Here is a 19,092-nt window from a genome sequence, read left to right on the forward strand (position 1 = left end):
GCTGTTATTAAAGTTTCCCTAGTGCCAACTACACCTACACTGGAGTCTGCTCCTTTGTGTGACATGCTGGCCATCACACACACAAGGAAGATCAGAGATTACATGCAATAACTCCAGTTCTACTTCCTTTGTCAGACAAGGATCTCCCAGCAGTGACATTTCCTTCTTGTTGTTTACTCTTGCAAGTCCGTTTTCCCTTCCCTCTCCATTAATACCCATTTCCAAACTCCTCATTTGGAAATGCCATGTCTTTACATATTTTAAATGCTAGAAGCTTCAACATTACTCTTTAGGGAAATAAGAAGCTATGGGATGTTCCTGATGATTTTTTGCTAGCTTACACTGACTAAGAGGTTGTCTGTCTGCTTTGCTCTTGACAGAGCACAAAAAAGAAGCCTTAAGTTCAATGAAATATTTGTGTACTGCCTCATTACTATGAAATCCAGTTGTTAGTAGTTTCAGTGGAGTATCTGTGCCTCCACTGCCTGCACAACAGGCAAAGGAGTTCTTGTGGGCTGATGTCCCATTGCTCAGTGAGTTAATATTGGGATGACTGCAGCTGTGTCCAGACATCTCTCAGGTCAATTTTAAATTATGAATTTTTATTTCAAGCTTTGAAATAAGAAAGTGGTAGGCATGTGGTAGGTCCTGCTCTTGCGTGTTCTGTGCTGCATTACTGAAGTACTACTGTAGGTATTATTTTTCTCATTAATTTTGATGTTTATTGCCTTCCCATTTCCTAAGTTTGTTATGCAAGCTCCAGAAAAGGGTGTTCTTAGACTGACCTATTCATTCATTCATGGCATTAACAAATTTCTTTTTCACTTTTATAGGTTATTGAATCACTAGGGATTATTATATATAAAGCCCTGGACTATGGTTTGAAGGACAATGAAGAACGGGAATTAAGTCCTCCACTGGAGCAGCTTATTGACTGCATGACTAACACCACAGAAACAGATGGGAGCAGGGATGAAGGATATGATGCTCTGGATGAAGGAGTGGAGGATGACAATGATGATGACAAAGAGGAAGTTGAGGCCATTCATTCCTATAAAGATGTCATGAAGGTACAGTAATGGGCAGTTTAGATTATATTTTACTTTTTTTGTCAATGAGAAAATCAACTCTTATTTACCGTGTTACTGTCCAGTGTGATACTGACTGTATTATTTTCTGATGTCCCTGGTCATTCTGTAAAGTTTGCTTGCAAAAATGACATGCAGTAGCATTTAATGTTTGACGGTCAGCAACAGAAAATCCGTGATCAACTTTAGCATTGGATGTGCCATTAATATCACATTCTGATTTCATATGTGCACTGGATAGTCAGCCTTCCAGTGTAGCGTCTGTGGAATTGCTTTGTGTACACTTGGATACTTAATGGACTGTTTCAATTAATTCATCTTTTAATTAGTGCAGTATTAATTTAATTATTACTTATCACTGTCTTCCTTTGCCACCCTCCTCTACTGAAGCAGAGGTGTGCTTTTATAAGACCATCTTATTTGTCTGTAGTGAGTCAGGATACACTATTTCATTGTCAATTATTATGATTGCAGTTCTTGACCTAAGTTGTGAGTTTTGGAAATATAGCTTATGAATTTTAATTGCAGCAGGTTCTTCAATATTATCTGGGCTACTGTGAACAATCATTGAAAAGTATTAACCCTCTGTTTTCTATAGATTAGTATTTAGTACAAATTTTAGAGTCAAATTAGCTCAGAAATAAAGAGTGTAGTGGTGGAAGCTGACTGGAAGAGGGTTCTGGATAGCACATCAGGGCACATCAAGACCCCATGAAAACCTGCCACTTCTGATGGTTTGACAGTAAAGAGGGAAGCTCTTAGCAGACTGTAGTGGGAGTAACTTGTGTTTGAGATGCTTTTGTATCTTCCTTGCATCAGAAATAATGCTAAATGCTTAATGCCTTCATTTTTTCTCCCTCAGAGACGCAGGGCTCAGAGTGAGAAATGTGATGGGGAGGGCCTGGCTGGATGCAGTACTCCCCTCTTCAAGCCCCTGCCACTCCCAGAGTTGGTGCCCTTGCTGTAGGCAGATGCTTTGCTCTATCCCTCTGCCACTCCAGTTGCCCAGTCACCTTCTCTAGAAGTGGCCAGCAGCACCCTAGGACAAATAAAGTTGGATTGTTAAAGGAAGTTTTAGTTAGTGTAGAGGCAGACTGGACCTTTGTGTACACACAGCTGAGGGCAGTAGCTTGTAAAAGTGATTATTTTGCATGTTCTTTACTTGCTTTCTGCAAACAAGGGAAGATAACTTTGGAAAACTTTCCTGAACTCCTTCAGTTACACTGGTACACATGCCTGAAGTACAAAAATGGTTAGGTTTCAACATCTTAGGCTGCTGAGCAGCATCTTTCTGGTTCTGCTTTGTTAATACGTATCTCAGCTAGTCTGTTTATGTGTTTTAAAATTAGTATCTGGCATTTTATTTTTTATAATATTTTGCTGTTATTTTTTTATCATCCTGGAAATGTACAGCTTTTGTGACTTTACCTTAGTGTACAGCTGTCGTTTCTATGTCATCCTAACTTTTACTCTTCCATCCCTTGGAATTCTCTTTTCTTGCTGTAGCTTTTGCCTAAATTATTTGCTGCAAGGCTCAACTCTGCATTTTGCTTTTATTTACTCTGTGTTGTTACTGCAGTGACAGTACTAGAATGGCAGCATTTTCTATTACATTTTTTACATGAGTGCACATTTGTAAGATCCTTTTTCCTGACTTTGTACCTTTTCAGGGGGCAAGACCATGTGTTGAGTGTGGCTTTTCTCCCCCCCACCCCACCCCAGCATGATAAGCTGTGTTTCAGGCTACACCCTTATTTGCCCAGTGACTCTTTCACAACAGGAGCATGTAGTCTTGTGACCATGAGGCTCAATTATTGTAATTCGCTCTTGGCAAGACTCACTGTGAAGCTCTCTCCTCTACAGGTTGTAGTGAATGCTGAAGCAGGTTTGCTCACTGAATTGAGCAAGTGTGGCTCTTGCCTACCCTGCATTCTCTAAATTGCAAGCTTGGAAATAGTAGAGATGGGCGATGGGCTATTTACATTGATTGTTAGGGTTTTTAACTATATGGTCTCCAGTATAGACGTGTGTGTCCTGGGAATGTGATTATATGTTTTGTTCTTCTTCAGAGTGTGTCACTGTCAGGTTCAAGGCCTGTCTGCCACTAAGACTGAAGTTTTCACCGTTAATCATTAACGTGGGTGAGCCTATTTTGTGATTAAAATGCAGAGGTAGATAAGATATGTGTCAGGTTTTTCTGTAAAGTGAAGTAGGCAAGGTCAATCCTGAACCCTCCCCTAGCCTGTAAAATGCTGAGTAATGTGGTGGACGTGTGTTCCCAAGAGCTGGGAAAAGGGTTAGTGTGCCAAGATCACCACTGGCAAAGCTCCTATTTGGAGAAGACACAGTCAAGCTTTTGTGCTGCTTCTTGGTATATTTGGCTGTTTTGGCTTTTGATTTCCTTGGCAGGACTGAACTGCTGCACAGACTTGATCCACTGTTTTTAAAAATTTAGCTATGAGGAGAGAACACATAGCTTGCCAGACACTGAATTTTTTAGTCTCTGCTGTATTTCAGATATGGTGGCCCTAGTGCAAGAGAAGGGAGAAACAGAGACAGCACGGACTGGATGTTTTCAGACAGATGCTTTCCTTGTTTGGGACCCTCTTCCCTGCCCCCATCCACAGTACATGCACACTGTGCACATATGGTACAGAAAATCTGCACATCTCAGAAGTGCCAGGTTCTCTGTACTCATACACAAGGACAGAAGTTTACGTATATACTGTAAGCCCGAGGGGTCAGGAACACAAGAGGTTGACAGCAGATATATGGCTTGGGGAGCCTGAGGCAACAGAGGATAAAGACAGAGTTGGCCTGGCATGCTGGGTGGTGTTGGGCTAGCTAAGGGTGTGTGAAGTCCTGTCATGTGGCACCTTTATCATGGCATGTGGCCCTCCCTGATACTGAAACAAGATGATGCAGTTTATCAATCTCTTCCAGAGTATGCTCAAACCATAATTCCACTCCTAATTTTAAAATTATCTCACTCCTTATCCCTCAGATCTCTGCAGTCCGATGGTTCGAGCCAGCACCACTTTTGATGTTAACCTCGAGGCCCTTTCTAAGCTGCAGTTTATCAATATCTGCTGGCCTGAGCCCCAAGCCTAAACCTGATTCCAGTATTAGTCTTTGTTCTAGGCCAGCACCCTCTTCTAATTCCAGATGTAAAAAGAGCCACAGAACCCTTTGATAACAGGTTTTATTCTGTGCTGGTATTTGCTGGGCTGAGCTGCCATCCTAGCCCTAGCCTGTCCCTTCTTCCAGCACTGTCATTGTAGCCATATTGCTACTGCCAGGACTAGACCTTACCTTAGCTCTTCTTCAGAGCAGAGGTGTTGTAATCTGTAAGGAGGCAGTAGTCTCCTGGACCGGTTCAGGTCCCATAGTAAACAAAACTTATATGCAGGAAATCTCCCTGCTGACCTTTTGATTTGTATGAAAATTATTTTCAGAGCAGCATGTGCAGTACTGACTTGTATCAGTATAACAAATGTAAACAAGATTACAGCTTGCAGTATTTTATTGGTAGAAATTAATGTTTGTGCTTTGCTTATAAGTGAAGAGGAAGAATATATTGTTTCTGTCAACACCAATATTCAAGATATTTTAATTGTCCTTTAATCATTGGCATGGTCTCTAAAATGACAAACTTGTGTAAGTCTAGTGAATTATATGTCTTGGTAGTTGATGGAGATGAGTGAGAGTGACTTCTTTCAGGAAGGAACAGAAGTTTACAGTGGTGATATTGATCTGCTTGTTTTTTATTTTGAGTACTCTGATGGTAGTACAGATCAACTATCTATGGTATGTTAGAGAGGAAAAGAAGAATATGTCCTGTCTCTGTGAAATTACAGGTGGGATGAGAAGATTTACATTTAGATCTAAGTATTTTGGAGGTTGCCTTCTGAGTTTGAGGACATTATTATCATATGGAAGCTATGACCCCACATAAGTATAATATGAGAACCTGTAAGAGAGGAACCAGAAAATGCAGTTAAAAACAAGTCTGGGTATTTGTTTATGACAGAGAGTTCATGTTACTGGAATTCAGAGGCCGATAACTTTGTCTAGTCCATGAAGTTAAAATTAGTAAGATGCAGCTTTCTGTGAGTGTAGTTCTTTTTAAGGCTGAGTTGACTTTACCATTTTTATATGAGGCTGAGGACAGTATTTATGCTTCATTTCAAAACAAACAAATTGCAGTGTACCCTGTAACTTTGTCTGAAGCTGGTGAAGATTTTGGAACCTTACAGAGATTGTAATCAATGCCCCAGATGTTCTCAGTTCATTTGATATGAAAAAGGAATGCAACAATGCTGGCCATTTATTAAAATAATCATCACACTTAAAAATGACAATGATCAGCTCTCTTCTCTTGAATCCTGTTTGTAGTGTAATCAAATGTCACATGCTAGTCTGTATCTTGGTGTGTCTTTGAGAAAAATGCTATCTATATCTCCACATGTTGATGGGGGAAAAAATTGAGATTACAGTGGATCAGAAGTCCTCAGTTCCCTTCACTTTTGTCGGCACAGTACTTGAGCTTGATTTACTGGCTTGACCAAAACATTAATCATCTTGTACCTGTGGATCTTCAGTTCTCCATGCAGACCTAGTGTCTGAGACCTCTTTTGAAATGCTGGGGAACCTCCTGTCCCAACTGTTTGGGTCCCTGAAAGTATAACCATGTAGTTTATGTACTGCTTAAGTTCCGAAGGGAATAGGTTCTCCTGTGCTATTCTTTGTTGCAGTTTAACTCTTTGAGGACTGTAAGCTAGAGAGAAACCCAAAGATCTCCCAACTGATTTTGTGAACACACCCCTGTATCATACTACTATGACAGGGCTTCCCCAGATGGATGCCCCTGGGGAGTTTGGGCCTCTGAAGACAGACCTTCACGGTGCTGGTCTGAGCAAGTAGATGACTTGCATTGACATACCCTGGCCACCCTTTCTCTTTGTGATCCACTGATAGAAGTGGCACCTCTGAGTTCAGCTGCTCACCTCCTGCACTCAGGGGCTTAAAAACATTCCCTTTTGGGCTCTTACCCTTCCAAAGCATGCAGACTGAGAGTACACTTTTTTGTATCAACTACCCAGTGTCTTCAGCCAGACACAGACTTTGTGGAGGTCCCAGAAGAACAATTGCTGAGATTGGATTAACTAAGGAGTATGTAGATCTTGACTGAACAAAACCCATAAGCAGGCATTTTCTTACTCGTTCACCATTCTTTGATCTAACTTGAAGTTGTCTTAGAAAGGCAGTAAACCTGCTATTTTTCTCTTGTCCATGTGAGCCTTGTACATCATGGTTATTCATTCAAATTGTAGCGTGTTTCTTTTGTCTGGGTTGTCACCTTGGCTGGGATCCATGTCACCTATATTTAGTCAAAGCATCTCAAAAGGTGTTTTCTTTGGTTTTGGTTTTTAACTCGATCTATTCCTTCATTTGTTTTGCTGCAAGACCCCTCAAACAATTGTGCAGGCACAACTGAAGAGCTGGCAGAGTAAACCGTGCTGCTGGCTGAGTCGTGAAAGCAGTCAGTGTTTGAAGCTCCTGTACTTGTACAGACCCAGGGAGCTGAGCTGAGGACAGGCTGTGTCTTTCTGCATTTTTGGTTTGTCATAATGTGTCAGTAATATCTCCATGTTCTTGGTGTTAAAATAAATTTATTTAACATCAATAATAGGGCTTTGATATGGAGTGCTTTATAAACAGCTGCAGAGAAAGTGGATTTATGACAACAGATAATTCTGCAAATGGAAGATAAATAGAAGTGGAAGTAATTTTGTACTTTTCACAATGTTTATCTTGAGAGGTTTTGCTTAGAGCTGCATTATACCAAATGAACTTGCAAGGAAGTTGTCCCTCATTACTTTGGTCTTCCCATTAAAAAAACAGAAGGGCTTTTTTTTTTTTTTTTCCCCATTGCTTTAATTATTCTTCTACAGAACAGTGGAAACATCCCTTCCATCAATGTGGGCTTAGATGAATTGGAGTGTTTTATTCCAGGCTGGGAGGTAAAACTAGATCACCTTTTGGTTTGGGAGGGTGATTTTTACCCTCCTATTATGGTTCACAGTAGTGCATCTGTACTGGTTAAAAACCCTTGTACCTATAATTCACATAATTATACTGGTATAACCTGTTTAGGGTCTAAAATAGTCTAAGGAATCCAAGGAGTTGTCCAACAAAAACAGGAAACATAGATTGGGTGTTCAGATTATTTTTAGGTATGGGGAGGTTAGAATACACATGAAATTTGTGTGTGGCCCTTATGCATCTAAAATAAGCAGAGCAGGGCATGGACTTTTTTTCTGTCTGTTTTATGCTGCAGTTATTATACATAATTTATACATAGGTGAAAATAAAGTGCCAGTTTTAAGTGGAGGTGGAAGGATTCTTTGGTGCATAAAATGCAGAATTTGTCATGACGGAGCTCTGGTTTTCCCTTTAAAAATACAAATGCCTAAAATGTGCAATCTGTTAGAAATAACACACCTGAGGATGAGGTTTAATCTGAAGTATCAAAGAACCTGTATTAGCCTGAGCTGCTAAAACAGATCCTGGAGACTAAAACAGATCAATGAGTGTTTCCTTTCACAAGGTATATTTTGTTTGATCAGATTAAACTGAAATTCTAACTAATGACTGGAAATCAGGGTAATAGTCAATTAACACAGTAGTGCTGTAGTATCCCATAACAAAGTAGAACAAGAGTAGAGCTGTTGTTACAAAAGTGACCCATATCTTCTCTGCCCTGCAGATTAACTGCAGTGCTCAGCTGGACAATGCAGACTTACCTGTCCAAAGCTGAAGTGATCTACCTGAGATACTCTCTTCAACTGGCAGCTGCCTCCCCTCTGCAGGTGTTGAAACTGGCAAGCACTCAGAAGGCCATGAGGGATTTTTCAGATTCACTGTCAGCCTGGTAAAGGCAGTAGATCTGTTCAAGAAAATGAGCCAGGACAGCAGCTTGTCTTACAGTAGGGTTTGGCAAAGGTTGATCTTGTCAATCTCATTTTCACTGATGTATACTTTGCAGTTGTGGATGTCTGTGGTGTTGCAGCTAACTTTTAGCTTGACTGAATCCTTCTGCTACTTCAAAAATGCAGGCTGTTTTTATGCAGATTCCTAGGCACAAGTGTTCTTTGATTTCCATGTAATGCCAACATCCTATAGGGCATATCCCATGTGCCTTATTACGACTACTTGCATTATTTACATTATGTGTGTTATATATGTTTCAGTAGACAAGGAAATTAACGGTGACATGCAAAATTGCTGTACAATTTTCTCTGTCATATAGCATTATGCACTGAAGTTTCCCTATAAAGGCCCTCACAGAGGATACTCAAAACAGTAGATTAACTTGTTTCTGCAGGTTTTGAAGTTGTGCATTTTGAAATGGGCAGTGTAGGTGTTCTCATGCTGGAAGGGCACAAGAGAAGCAGTATTTATGGGGTTGGGAAGAACTTAACTAGCCAGTTTCATGTAGCTGGGGGAAAATATGTTAGCCCTTCCAGGCTGAAATGAAACGTCCAACAGCAGCATCACAAAGTGTTTGTCTGCTGTATATTTTGGGAGTCTCTTAACTTCTCTGAGGTGTTAAAGCCTCACAGTCCAGCACCCATTCAGGAGAGGAGTCCAGAGAAAAAGTGCCAGGACACAAATGACTAAATTTGAAGGTGCTCAGAAGTTTTTCTTCCTGGTAGCAGCTATGTAAAAAACTATGGGTATTTCAGTTGTCAATATTGCTAGTTCAGAGTCACTTTAAGAATGATAAAGTTGCATTGCTAAAGAAAAGGGAAGCAGCTTAGATGCTACAAAATTGCTTAATTCCTTATAGAGGCTTGTTGCACTGTAACAGCAACATGGGAAAAGTAAAGAAACAGAGTGAAAGCCCTTTAATTAAAGCACTGTGATCTTCTTGCTTTTGAATTATTCAAGAGGGAGTCTTGGGCTTGAGGCAAAGTTTCTTTTGGTGCATTTATTTTAGTGCCGGTAACAGTATAAAAAGAAATGAAACATTTGGAGGAAAGTTGTTTGAATTGGCTTAAGAGCATCACTAATTTTCCAAATTAACAATATCTCTATTTTAACTATGTGATTTTTTTCTTTTAATATTCCCTTGATTACTGTGTTCCCACAGTTCTATTTTCTGCTCCTCTTTGATTAGTGTACTGTTGCATGCTGGATTTTAGAAAACTATGTGAGATAAGGCCATTTGATACAAAGAAATAAGCAGTATATATTAGATTTTGTTGTGCCCTGAAGATCTGAATCTAGAAGTTAGAATATCATATTTATTCCAAAGATTGGTCTGAAGACAGGGAGTGTTTTCATTTCTTAGTAAAAGTTTGTTTACAGTGGGTTTTTGTTTAAAGCCTGTAGTTGCAATATCCTTCAATAGTATTGTAACTGAAGCAGTCATAAGGGGTAGCTTTCACAGAGCTTTTGTCCACAAGATGAATGGCCCTGAGTGTATTTTTAAATTATTGATTTGTAAATATTTTAAATTAAATAACACAATGGGAAAAGCAGTATTCTTGATGATAGCTTCAGTGCATTTTTGGGGTAGTTTTAGCTTTGCCTTACAGCAATTGCTTGGGCTATACCATCCCAGAGGTTGTGTAAATTAGTCTTGTATGTGTAGTCTTGGAGAATTATTTGAACATTTTTATCTAACAGCCTTCCTAATAACTCACACTAACTTGTGCAACTGAACAAAATGGTCCCAAGGTACAAACCCATTGAATCTACTACATTTGACAGAGCATTTGTTGAAGGGAAGGTGTAGGCTAGCTGGTATGCTATAGGAAGACAGCAGGCGTGGGAATCTAGGGGTTTTGTGGGGGAGACTGGCAGAGCTGACTAACAACCATAGGTGCTTATTTGGAGACCCAAACTAAATAATGTAAAGGACGTTTAGCTGAAGAATTGACAAGGGCAGGGAGCTAAGGGAGCGTGTGAAGGGAAGCCAGCTGCATACTTCGTACACTGCTCTGAGTTTGCTTTGTGTAAAGCCTGTAAAGAAGGCACTAGGAAGACTTTTTTCTGGAAGCCTGGTGCCATGGAAAACAGAGGAGTGTTTTTGCCTTTGCCCTGAGGAGGGAACAAACCCCTTTGTTTTACTGTTATTTATGTATTTGCATCTCTGAGAAAGAGGCTAGAAACTTGATTTTAAACACTAGGAAAAAAAAAGGAGTTTGTTTTATTGTTACTGAATTCATGATGGCAAGGAAGAACAAGATACTTTGGTTGATTTAAGCCAAAAGGGAGTGCTATGTTTTTTAACCTGGCTTTCTCACAGGACAAAGCCAGCTTGGAGTTGGGACAAGAAGGTCCTAATGAGCAATTGTATTTGTTTTTCCTTTTCAGCATGCCAAGATTTCTTGATGTGAGCACTATAACCAACACTTGCTTTAGATGAGCAAGTTCTTTTGAAGCCAAATCTCTTTATGAACTGGTCTCTTCTAATCAATTCATGTTGATCAGTCCACTATATCATACTGTGTGCAACAAGCTACCACGTATGTATTTTATGCAGTAGCACACACTTGCACAGGTCAAGTATCACTGGTCTCAATTCAGTTTTTCAAATGGAAGGATTATAAGGTGATGTTTGAAAACACTGTCATCGTGGGAAGAAAATGAGCTATAGGGTTTGTTTGTTTGCTTTTTTTAAAAAAACTTATTTCGGTGGCAGCATGTAATATTAACAAACAAACAAAAAACTGAAGTTCAGGAGACTACTAGTCAGTGTGATTTATTAATTCTTTTAATGCCTGGATGGAGAAAATGTGTCTCAGTAGAAATATTTTTAATGGCTCAGAGGTGAAGAAAGAAAAATAAAAATGTTTTCCAGGCAACAGACATTTGGAAATAAAAATATCCAGTAAGTTAATTTTGCCCTTTTGTTTGTGTTGAATTTTTTATAAACCTATACGGAAAGTGAAGGGATTCCTATACGTCAGCTTGATCAAGAAAGCCGGGGACAGCTTGTGTAAATCCCTTTAATGTAATTTTAAAGCAGCTTTGAACGTGACAAGTGGTTAAGTGAATTATGTTGATAGACAGGTTTCATTAATTAAAGTGATGCAATTTGGTGTCCTAAACAGTTGTCCTGATTTTTCATTCTGGGCAGTGTAATTGGAGGTCAACACGTGGTGTGCTTTACTTTGAAAGTAACCACTGTGCTCGTTTTAAAAGGGTGATGTCAGTCCTTTTTCACATTTGAATGTGTTAGTGAGCAAAGGAGGATGTTTATTGCAAGTTCTTGTCCTGGACATGGTGCCCACTGTGTTTGGAACCAAGGCACTTCGCCGTGGAATTTCCAGTAGAACAGTCTGGCACTTGGCCTCATGATGTCACCTTTAGCAGAAACACTTGAGATCTGTCCTTATGGGAAACCTTTTAAAAAGAAAAAAGCTGTAAAATAATTGCAAAGAAGTGTACCTCTGAACACTGCACATTGTTTTTTCCTTTCTATATGGACCCACTTTTTGTCACAAGTGACTGAAGAGGGAGAGAGGGAGAGGGGACTTATCCCCTCCTTTCAGGTGCTCTCCTGGTGGCCGGGGGCAGCATGGCACCCATGTGCCCTCAGCTTGGCTCTGGGGTCAAGTGAGCAGGTAAAACTGGACAGGTGTCTCTGTCGTGTCAAGGACACTTTTCCACTGTGAAGATGAAACTCAGGAGGTTTGTAATCTCCCAGCAGGTATTACTTCTGCCTGGGTGCACAGCAGTGAACTGGCTCTGAGGTGAGATAACTGCCAAGATAACTAGGCCACCCCCCTCACTAATCTCTATTGTCTCACATACCTACCACAATAAAATGATTAATAATTTTCTTTACCACTCTGACAGATAAAGGTTACCTCTCTTTGAGGTTAATTTGGCAGCTATCTAGGCCTTTTAATGAAGATGCTGCAAGCGGAATGCTTTCTTCACAGCTCCCTGCTGGTGTCATGCAGAGTTTAAAGGGACTGAACCCCCCTCATATTCCTCACCTCCCCCCAGCTTCCACCTGAAGTCGCCTTTTTTGTGGGACCCTGATGGATACTTAAGGATACTGCCATAAAGTCCATTAGAAACACATAGTTTGGGGCTTTTTGACAGGACAGTGATGTTTTCAGCTATTTTTGCTGGCAGAACAAGCTGTAAACTTTGACACTCCTCAGTTTTACGTCAGACTCTTTGTAGATGTGATGGTACATCCTAAATTCAGTTCAGGGCTGTCAGCAAACTCTAGTTGAGGCACTTTGCCAGTGTCTTTATTTGTCCCTTTATGCATCCTATCAAATTGTTCTGTATGAAGTTCATGTTAGATGGGCGTTCATCTTGCTGAAGGTGTCAGTGTTTGACATAGATTTATATATTTGCATTTCTAGTTACCTGTTCTTTGCCCGTAAGTCTTGTTTATTTTATAAATAACTGCATTGAATTTCAGCCCTCAAAAGTGGCTTTATCATTAAAAACATCAGTACATAAAAGAGTTATCCAACAGTAACAATTGGTCTTTGCATTCAGGAGAGTGCTCTACTGCGATCACCCCTTTGATAACCTTGCTCTCCAGGGACTGAGGTCGCCACAGTATTAACTGCCTTCCAGAGATTTAATTCCTTTTATAATTCTGCTTTGGAAGGCACTGGTAAATGTATCAATAAAAAGCATCTATTTCAGCAGACATGTAGTAGGTGCCTTTGCAAATGCCAGGGGTTTTAAAGGTAGCTTTGAAGTTGAAGAACTGAGCTTGGAGTTCCTGCCTGACTTGCAGAGATATATCTTGCATGATGTGTAGCTGAGAACAGGTAAATAATTATCTATGGTGGAGGTCCTTAGAATACTTGGCACAAAATAGTTTAATTATTTTAAGATCTGTGTTTGAAAACAAAGCACTTATGTAGCAGTTGACTGGAGTACTAGGAATGTTATTTTTCTCCTCCCATTTTCTCTTTTTCCCTTCAGATAAGAAGATTTTGATGAAGGGTGGCTGGCAGCTGGGTTGTAGCACGTGTTCTTTTCAGTGTTGTTTTTCTTTGTTTTTTTTACTTAACTATGCTCTGTCAAGGACACATCCCTTTTACTTTAGAACGTGCTTGTTTCTACAAGGCTCCTTCTTAGATAAGAATGGTAAGGCCTATCTGATGTGGTTGAAATAACCTAAAGTGCAAAATTACTTTGTGTTAATTAAAAACAAGGTAATAAGAGTTGGGAGGACTCTTCAGATACTTCAAACAATGTATTTATTTTCCAATGCATTTTTTTGGCTGTGCCAGGAATTGTATTTCAAAAAGAACACTCAGCATTTGAAAGTGCAATTAGCTCTTTTAGAAAATACGACCTTTGCTTATTTTTGTAATCAAAGATTGACCAAGGTGCATGGCTTTGCCTCCTCCTCCAAGTGGCATGTTTTGAAATAAACAAGCTAATTGTTAGAAAGAACAGCCAAACCCCAGGGAAGAAGAAGAAATGTTTCTGAATTAGCAAGAGGGGATCTCTCTTGCTGTGTATCCTTGGGTACTCATCTTATGTTGACGTCTGTGTTGTTCATCCTTTTTAGAAGCAAGGACTCATTTCTATCCCCTCCGAAGAGTCATGATGTTGAAATAAACCAAATATATTTAAAAATTGTATTTCATATCTTTTAATATATCTTAAGGAGCAAGAGTTTAGCCTTCAGATTGCACTAGAGTCCTCATAATATCTTAATTAGAAATAATGAAGATTACATTTTATATGTATTCCTACAAGTTTAGGACTTAACATTTCAGGAATAATTGACTGCAGTTGTCCAGTCTATATGGAAACTGAAATATTTTTAGCAAATACGAGTTCAAATGGGCTAACAAAGGCAGGGACATAGTGGAAAAATATGCTGTGGCATCCCTATGTGATATAGTCAGCTTTGATCCAGAATTTTTAACTTTTCTTGATCAGAAAAGATTTGTGACCACCTCAGTGGACTTCACGTCAGCCTCAGATGTCCGTTAGCAAAGCAGAGTTGGTGACAAGGGTGAAAGAATACATACAGCATGGACTTTGAGGCCACTGTTGTAATGCAGCCCCTACAGCACAACTACAGTCCCCATGGTGTAGATCCACTGCAGTTTGGGATATATGAAGTGGCCTTGAATGCTTGACAGTGTGGGGGTTTTACTCCTGTTACTGCTGATGGCGAGAAATGTGTTGAGCCAAAGCAAAGCAGTAAAGCTGTCTTTCCCTCAAGTCTCTGAGCAGTCAGGGCAGTATAAACACCATCTGTAGTCCCTACAGGTGGTTAATTCCACCTATATACAGGGTGTATGTTGAACTCATTGACTCCGGATAATTCAATTTCTAGTAGTTACCATACTGGAGACAATTTCTAGGAATGGAGTGTGCATAGAGAAGTAGAACAAAAAAGAGCACCACCACTAGAAGCAGAGGGAACTGAGGATAAAATAAAACCACCTTTTAAGTTCTGATTTGTTGGATATCTGTTCTGGTTGAAGAAGCAAGGTTGTATATTTGAATCAAAATTACAGTACAGTATTTTATTTTCAATCAATTAATTTAGTAAATAGGGAGTTAAATAATTTTGTTCCTACCTATCTTAGTGGCATGTTTTAAGCATTAACATTTATGTAACTCCTATGTTTAATAAGACAATTGCAACGTAAATTCAATGGCTATAAATGTTAAGAAAAAATATTGTAAGCATATTTGCCTAGAAGAAGCAAAGGAAGAATTTTTCTGTAGGCCTTTTTTATGCAATCAGTTTCAAGACCTGATTTCCTTTACAGAGGTACTACAAATGAGGAGTGTGGTGTGCATGAAGGAATAGAATATATTTCCATACACTGAGATCTAATGAAAGCAAAATGAGACTAGTTAGAAGTTGCTGGATTTATTCATTGGGAGTGAAGTTTAAAAGCTTGTTATGTTTAGTAATGCTGCAGTTTGTTTGGTTATGCAACTGGAAATCTGTTTTTTTGGATAGGAATGAAAAGTCATGCTTCAGGACAAAACATGAAAGCAAATTATTATTATGCCTACCAAGAGAAGTTTCAGAGCTTTACATAAAAACAAACAAGCTTCCCACGCACATACATTTTAAAGCTCTATACCTGAACTGTAAATTGCTGCCAAGCATAGCACATGTTTTTATTTTAGGTGATATATTTCAATTGGATTTTAAGTGGCTTATGAATAAAACTACCTTACATTAATACAGTCTGCTGTTTAGTAAGTATGCAAACATCTGAACTGTTTAGTAAGGAGATTGATGGACATTATTTAAAAATTAATATAGTAAGAACCTCTCTTCTGCATTTTTCTTCCCTTTTCTATGTGTGTCAGTGTTGTTTTCTGATTTGAGAGTCATTCCCCACCATATTCTGTTGCCTTTTGATAAATTTGTTTTTTCTCTTATTCTGTTTGAATATGTCACTATTTTCTACTCATTTTCCAGAGATGGTGTTGTTTTCTTTCAAGCAGTACCCTGAGTGTGATGGCTGCTTTGTATGCTTATACAGAGGCTTGGGGAGAGGGGAAGAAAGAAGGGCATTTTCCTGCTCTCATTCTGTGCTGCATATACCAAGTGCCCTGGTAGAAAAACAACTGTCTGCTGACCAGAGGTAGTAGTTCCAGTAAGAAGACACCCACCAGCCCTAAGAAGGGTCTGAGAAGCATGTCAGACAACCGTACAAAATGGCATTACAGTGGTGCAGCTCTTTCCTATCAGTTGTTTGGGTCTAAGTTATTTAATAATTTAAAGGGTGGTTCCACATCTTAATGGGCTGCTAGCTTAACAACTGTACAGGTAGCCCTGTGAATATGTACAGCCACTCCTCCTTTAATCATCCAGTTTTATCATGTTTCCCCATCTATGCCTTTACTCTGCTTCTGAAGCTGGTTGTCTTACCCCGACGCCTCCATCCTGTCCTTCACGCCGCTGCTCCGGCATGAAATGCGGATGTGTGAGTGGAACAGATGAGAGCTGCCGAATGTACACAGAGCTGTTGTCTTGTTGTGAAGCAGAGAGCTTTAGAAAATGGTTTGCTGCTGACAGGCTAACTAGTGGTGTTGCAGGGGCTGATATTTCATGTAAAAGAATGGGAAAAATATAAACTGTAGGATTTCGCCCTTGCTCATGAATAATTCCATTGATGTTCCACTGAATAGTCAAAGAGCAAGAGCTAGCAAATTCAGATTACTGCATATTTATATTCTTAATTCCTCCATTATTGTGCTAAGAAATAACAGAGCACAGTTTCTCTGAAACTAAGAGAGAATGCAGAATTGGTTTTCAAGTAATTGGGTCTTTTGAAACAAGCCTCTTTGGGAAACAGAATGTTGTTAGTCCAGTGTGCAAAGACAGCGTAGCAATACACCTAACACATACTCCAGAAACAGCTGTGTGTGGGAGGTGCATTTGAGGGGTAAAATAGTTAAATAGTTTTCAAGAAGAAAGGAGAACTTAGGCGAATGCAGCTTTGTCAAGAAGTCTGCACTAGCGCATAAAATTAGTCAGTCATTTAAAAATTCATGTCCAACTGTCCAGTGGAAATATCATCATCTCACCAAAGCACAGATTGACCTTTGTTTGTAGTCTATTTCTATAGCTAGGGTCTCCATTCTGTACTTAAAGAGCTAATAAGGAGTAAGAACAGGGTTCACTAACATGAAAAGTACAGTATTGGGCTCAAAAGCTGAACTGTAGTCAGTAATGCATACTGTGGTTTGTTTTCCATTCTTTAACACTTGTGTAAGTTTTAAATGCGTTCAAAACTGTTAGTAATTGTGTAATATATTTGTAAGACTTGTTTCCCTAAAGATAGTGTCATATAAATGCAGTGGAATACAAATTGTCTTCACTTTAAGTAGTTTCTGTCACTCAAAAAGGTTCAGGTTAATAAGTGAAGACAGTTCAGTGAGGTGTTAGTCTTGCAGTTGCTGTCCATTGAAATTTTATCGAGATTCTCATCAGTGCTTAAATTCAGTCTAATAGTGTGGAAAAGTAGTGAAGACTCTTCAAATATCCATGAAATGTAAGTTTTTAAGAAAGATAATGAATCACAGTGCTCAGCACCTCCAGTCAGTCAGCACCTTGAAGAAACAGTGTTAGGACAGATACTCTGTTTAGAAAAAAACAGTGGAGGCAAGGCCTTTACTGTGCACCAGTTTCATCCTGGCCATTATTGAATTGTTCAAGTTTTGCTTTGTATTTCTAATAACAACTGCAACATGTGAAAGTGGCACTGCAGCATATCCCAAACATAGTCTGCTTATATAGGTCTTTCAGCTTTACTTCCATACTGACTTTAGTTTTGACTCAGGAGAGTAATTGCAAACATTTGTCCATTCCTGTTTGACATTTAAGTATATGTATAAATAATTTGCTCAAGGCCTTTAATCCTCAGAGTTTGCAAAGCAGAGGGTAATTAATGATGATGAAGATTTTATGATAGAGTCAACTTGACATTTCTTTAAGGATCAAGATCTTAAGCAGAGCATTGCTTTCAGTCCTTGCATCAGGTAATTCCCATTGGCAATTTTGGCTTTAATTTCAGCAGCTACGTTTTTCCTTCTTATTACAGTCCTGAAAGTGGGAATCAACCAAGGCCTCTATTTCATCAAATTGTGCCTTTTGTTGCTAAATGCAATAGTTTTGCTGCTTCGTTTGGGTTTTCATACTAGAAAGGAAAATCAGTGAAGAAAGAATATATATCTTAAGCCATTTTGTAGGAAGGGTCACTCAAACCAATACATTCTGAGCTTGTGTATTGGAGTACTATGTAGTTATTCTCTTGTTCACCTCAAAGCAATGAAAAACATGATTGAAATACCAGCACAAGGGGAAAGCCTTACCAGATTGCTGGGGAACACTTAAATGATGAAATAGATGTGCTTGACACCAGCAAACTAGAAATTTGCCTCAATTTCCACAAAACCTACCTTTTCCTTGAGTTGTGTAAAATTAGCTCACATGTTAAGCAACTGGACATTCCATGGCACTTGCAAACAGTCCTTTAAAAAAGCCCATTAAAAAAGTCACAAAGCTTCTTCAGGTAGCTCTCTGGAAAGAATAACTTTCAGTGAACACTTTCGCTACTTTCTGTGAATTTTTTTAATGGATAATAGCTAACTCTACTCCCATTGCTTTTGTCTTATTGCAGTCTTACCTTGTTAGTATTCCCCTGAAGTCCTTTATCAGAAGGATCAGCTAGTCCTTGGCCCATTTCAGTTACATGCAGTGGAGCCAGGGGCAAAGCTCTGCCTGGAAAGTCAGAACAAGGAGCTGTGAACTGGTGAGCTGGCTCCAGGTGTCGTGAAAGCTGCCTCAAAGCTTGCACTATGCCTAAGTCCCATAGGGATGGTCCTAGCAGGCAAAAACATCTTACAAACTCAGGTCAAAACACTTCTTACTCCTCTGAATGGTCCATCCTTTATTGTTATTCTGGATAATAAAGTGATGCAAAATGCTCGGTTGAGTTTAGAGATACACAGGTACCATTCTGGTAAGATATTTCTGGTAAAGGCAGATAGCTCCTTGAAGTTAATTTTCGTAGGATAAAAGAATATATATATACACAGACACCTATAGGCTGTTCAAAAGGTCTAGTTTATCTGCATGGAGAAGAGTTCTCAAACTGAGTTTCTATTTTTGAACCTGTTGCAGTACCATACTGCAAAGTATGAAGCAGACACCTAGTACAGTTGCATGCTCAGTGATTTGTTGGCTAAAGTAATTTCTTCTTGTTGCTTAAGAAAAAGTAAATCTTTACAGTCTATGTTAACACTCCAAGGCTTTTAAAACAATGAATGAGCCTGGCAATTGTAGGCTAGTAGTATGTTTTGCATACTATCAGTTGCTTGTCTTTGAGTCTGATGGAAAAAATAAATCCTTTTCTTCTTTGTGGTGCATTCATATAGGCCCCCCTGTCCAGGGTGATTGCAAGTGGAAACACTTTTTGTCTTTTGAAATCTGAATTCCAACAGGCCATATGTTTTGATG

At 39.2% G+C, this 19,092-nt stretch overlaps 1 protein-coding gene across 1 annotated transcript in view; it reads left to right on the forward strand.

Annotated features, from left to right (window-relative positions):
• SPIRE1 (spire type actin nucleation factor 1) overlaps positions 1-19,092 on the forward strand; it is a 124,720-nt gene that overhangs the window by 57,795 nt on the left and 47,833 nt on the right. The window contains exon 3 of the mRNA XM_051611768.1: positions 834-1,070. Coding sequence (XP_051467728.1) covers positions 834-1,070 — 237 coding nt within the window. The remainder of the gene's footprint in view (positions 1-833; positions 1,071-19,092) is intronic.

Source organism: Apus apus, chromosome 2 (assembly GCF_020740795.1).
Source record: "Apus apus isolate bApuApu2 chromosome 2, bApuApu2.pri.cur, whole genome shotgun sequence".
Taxonomy (NCBI): domain Eukaryota; kingdom Metazoa; phylum Chordata; class Aves; order Apodiformes; family Apodidae; genus Apus; species Apus apus.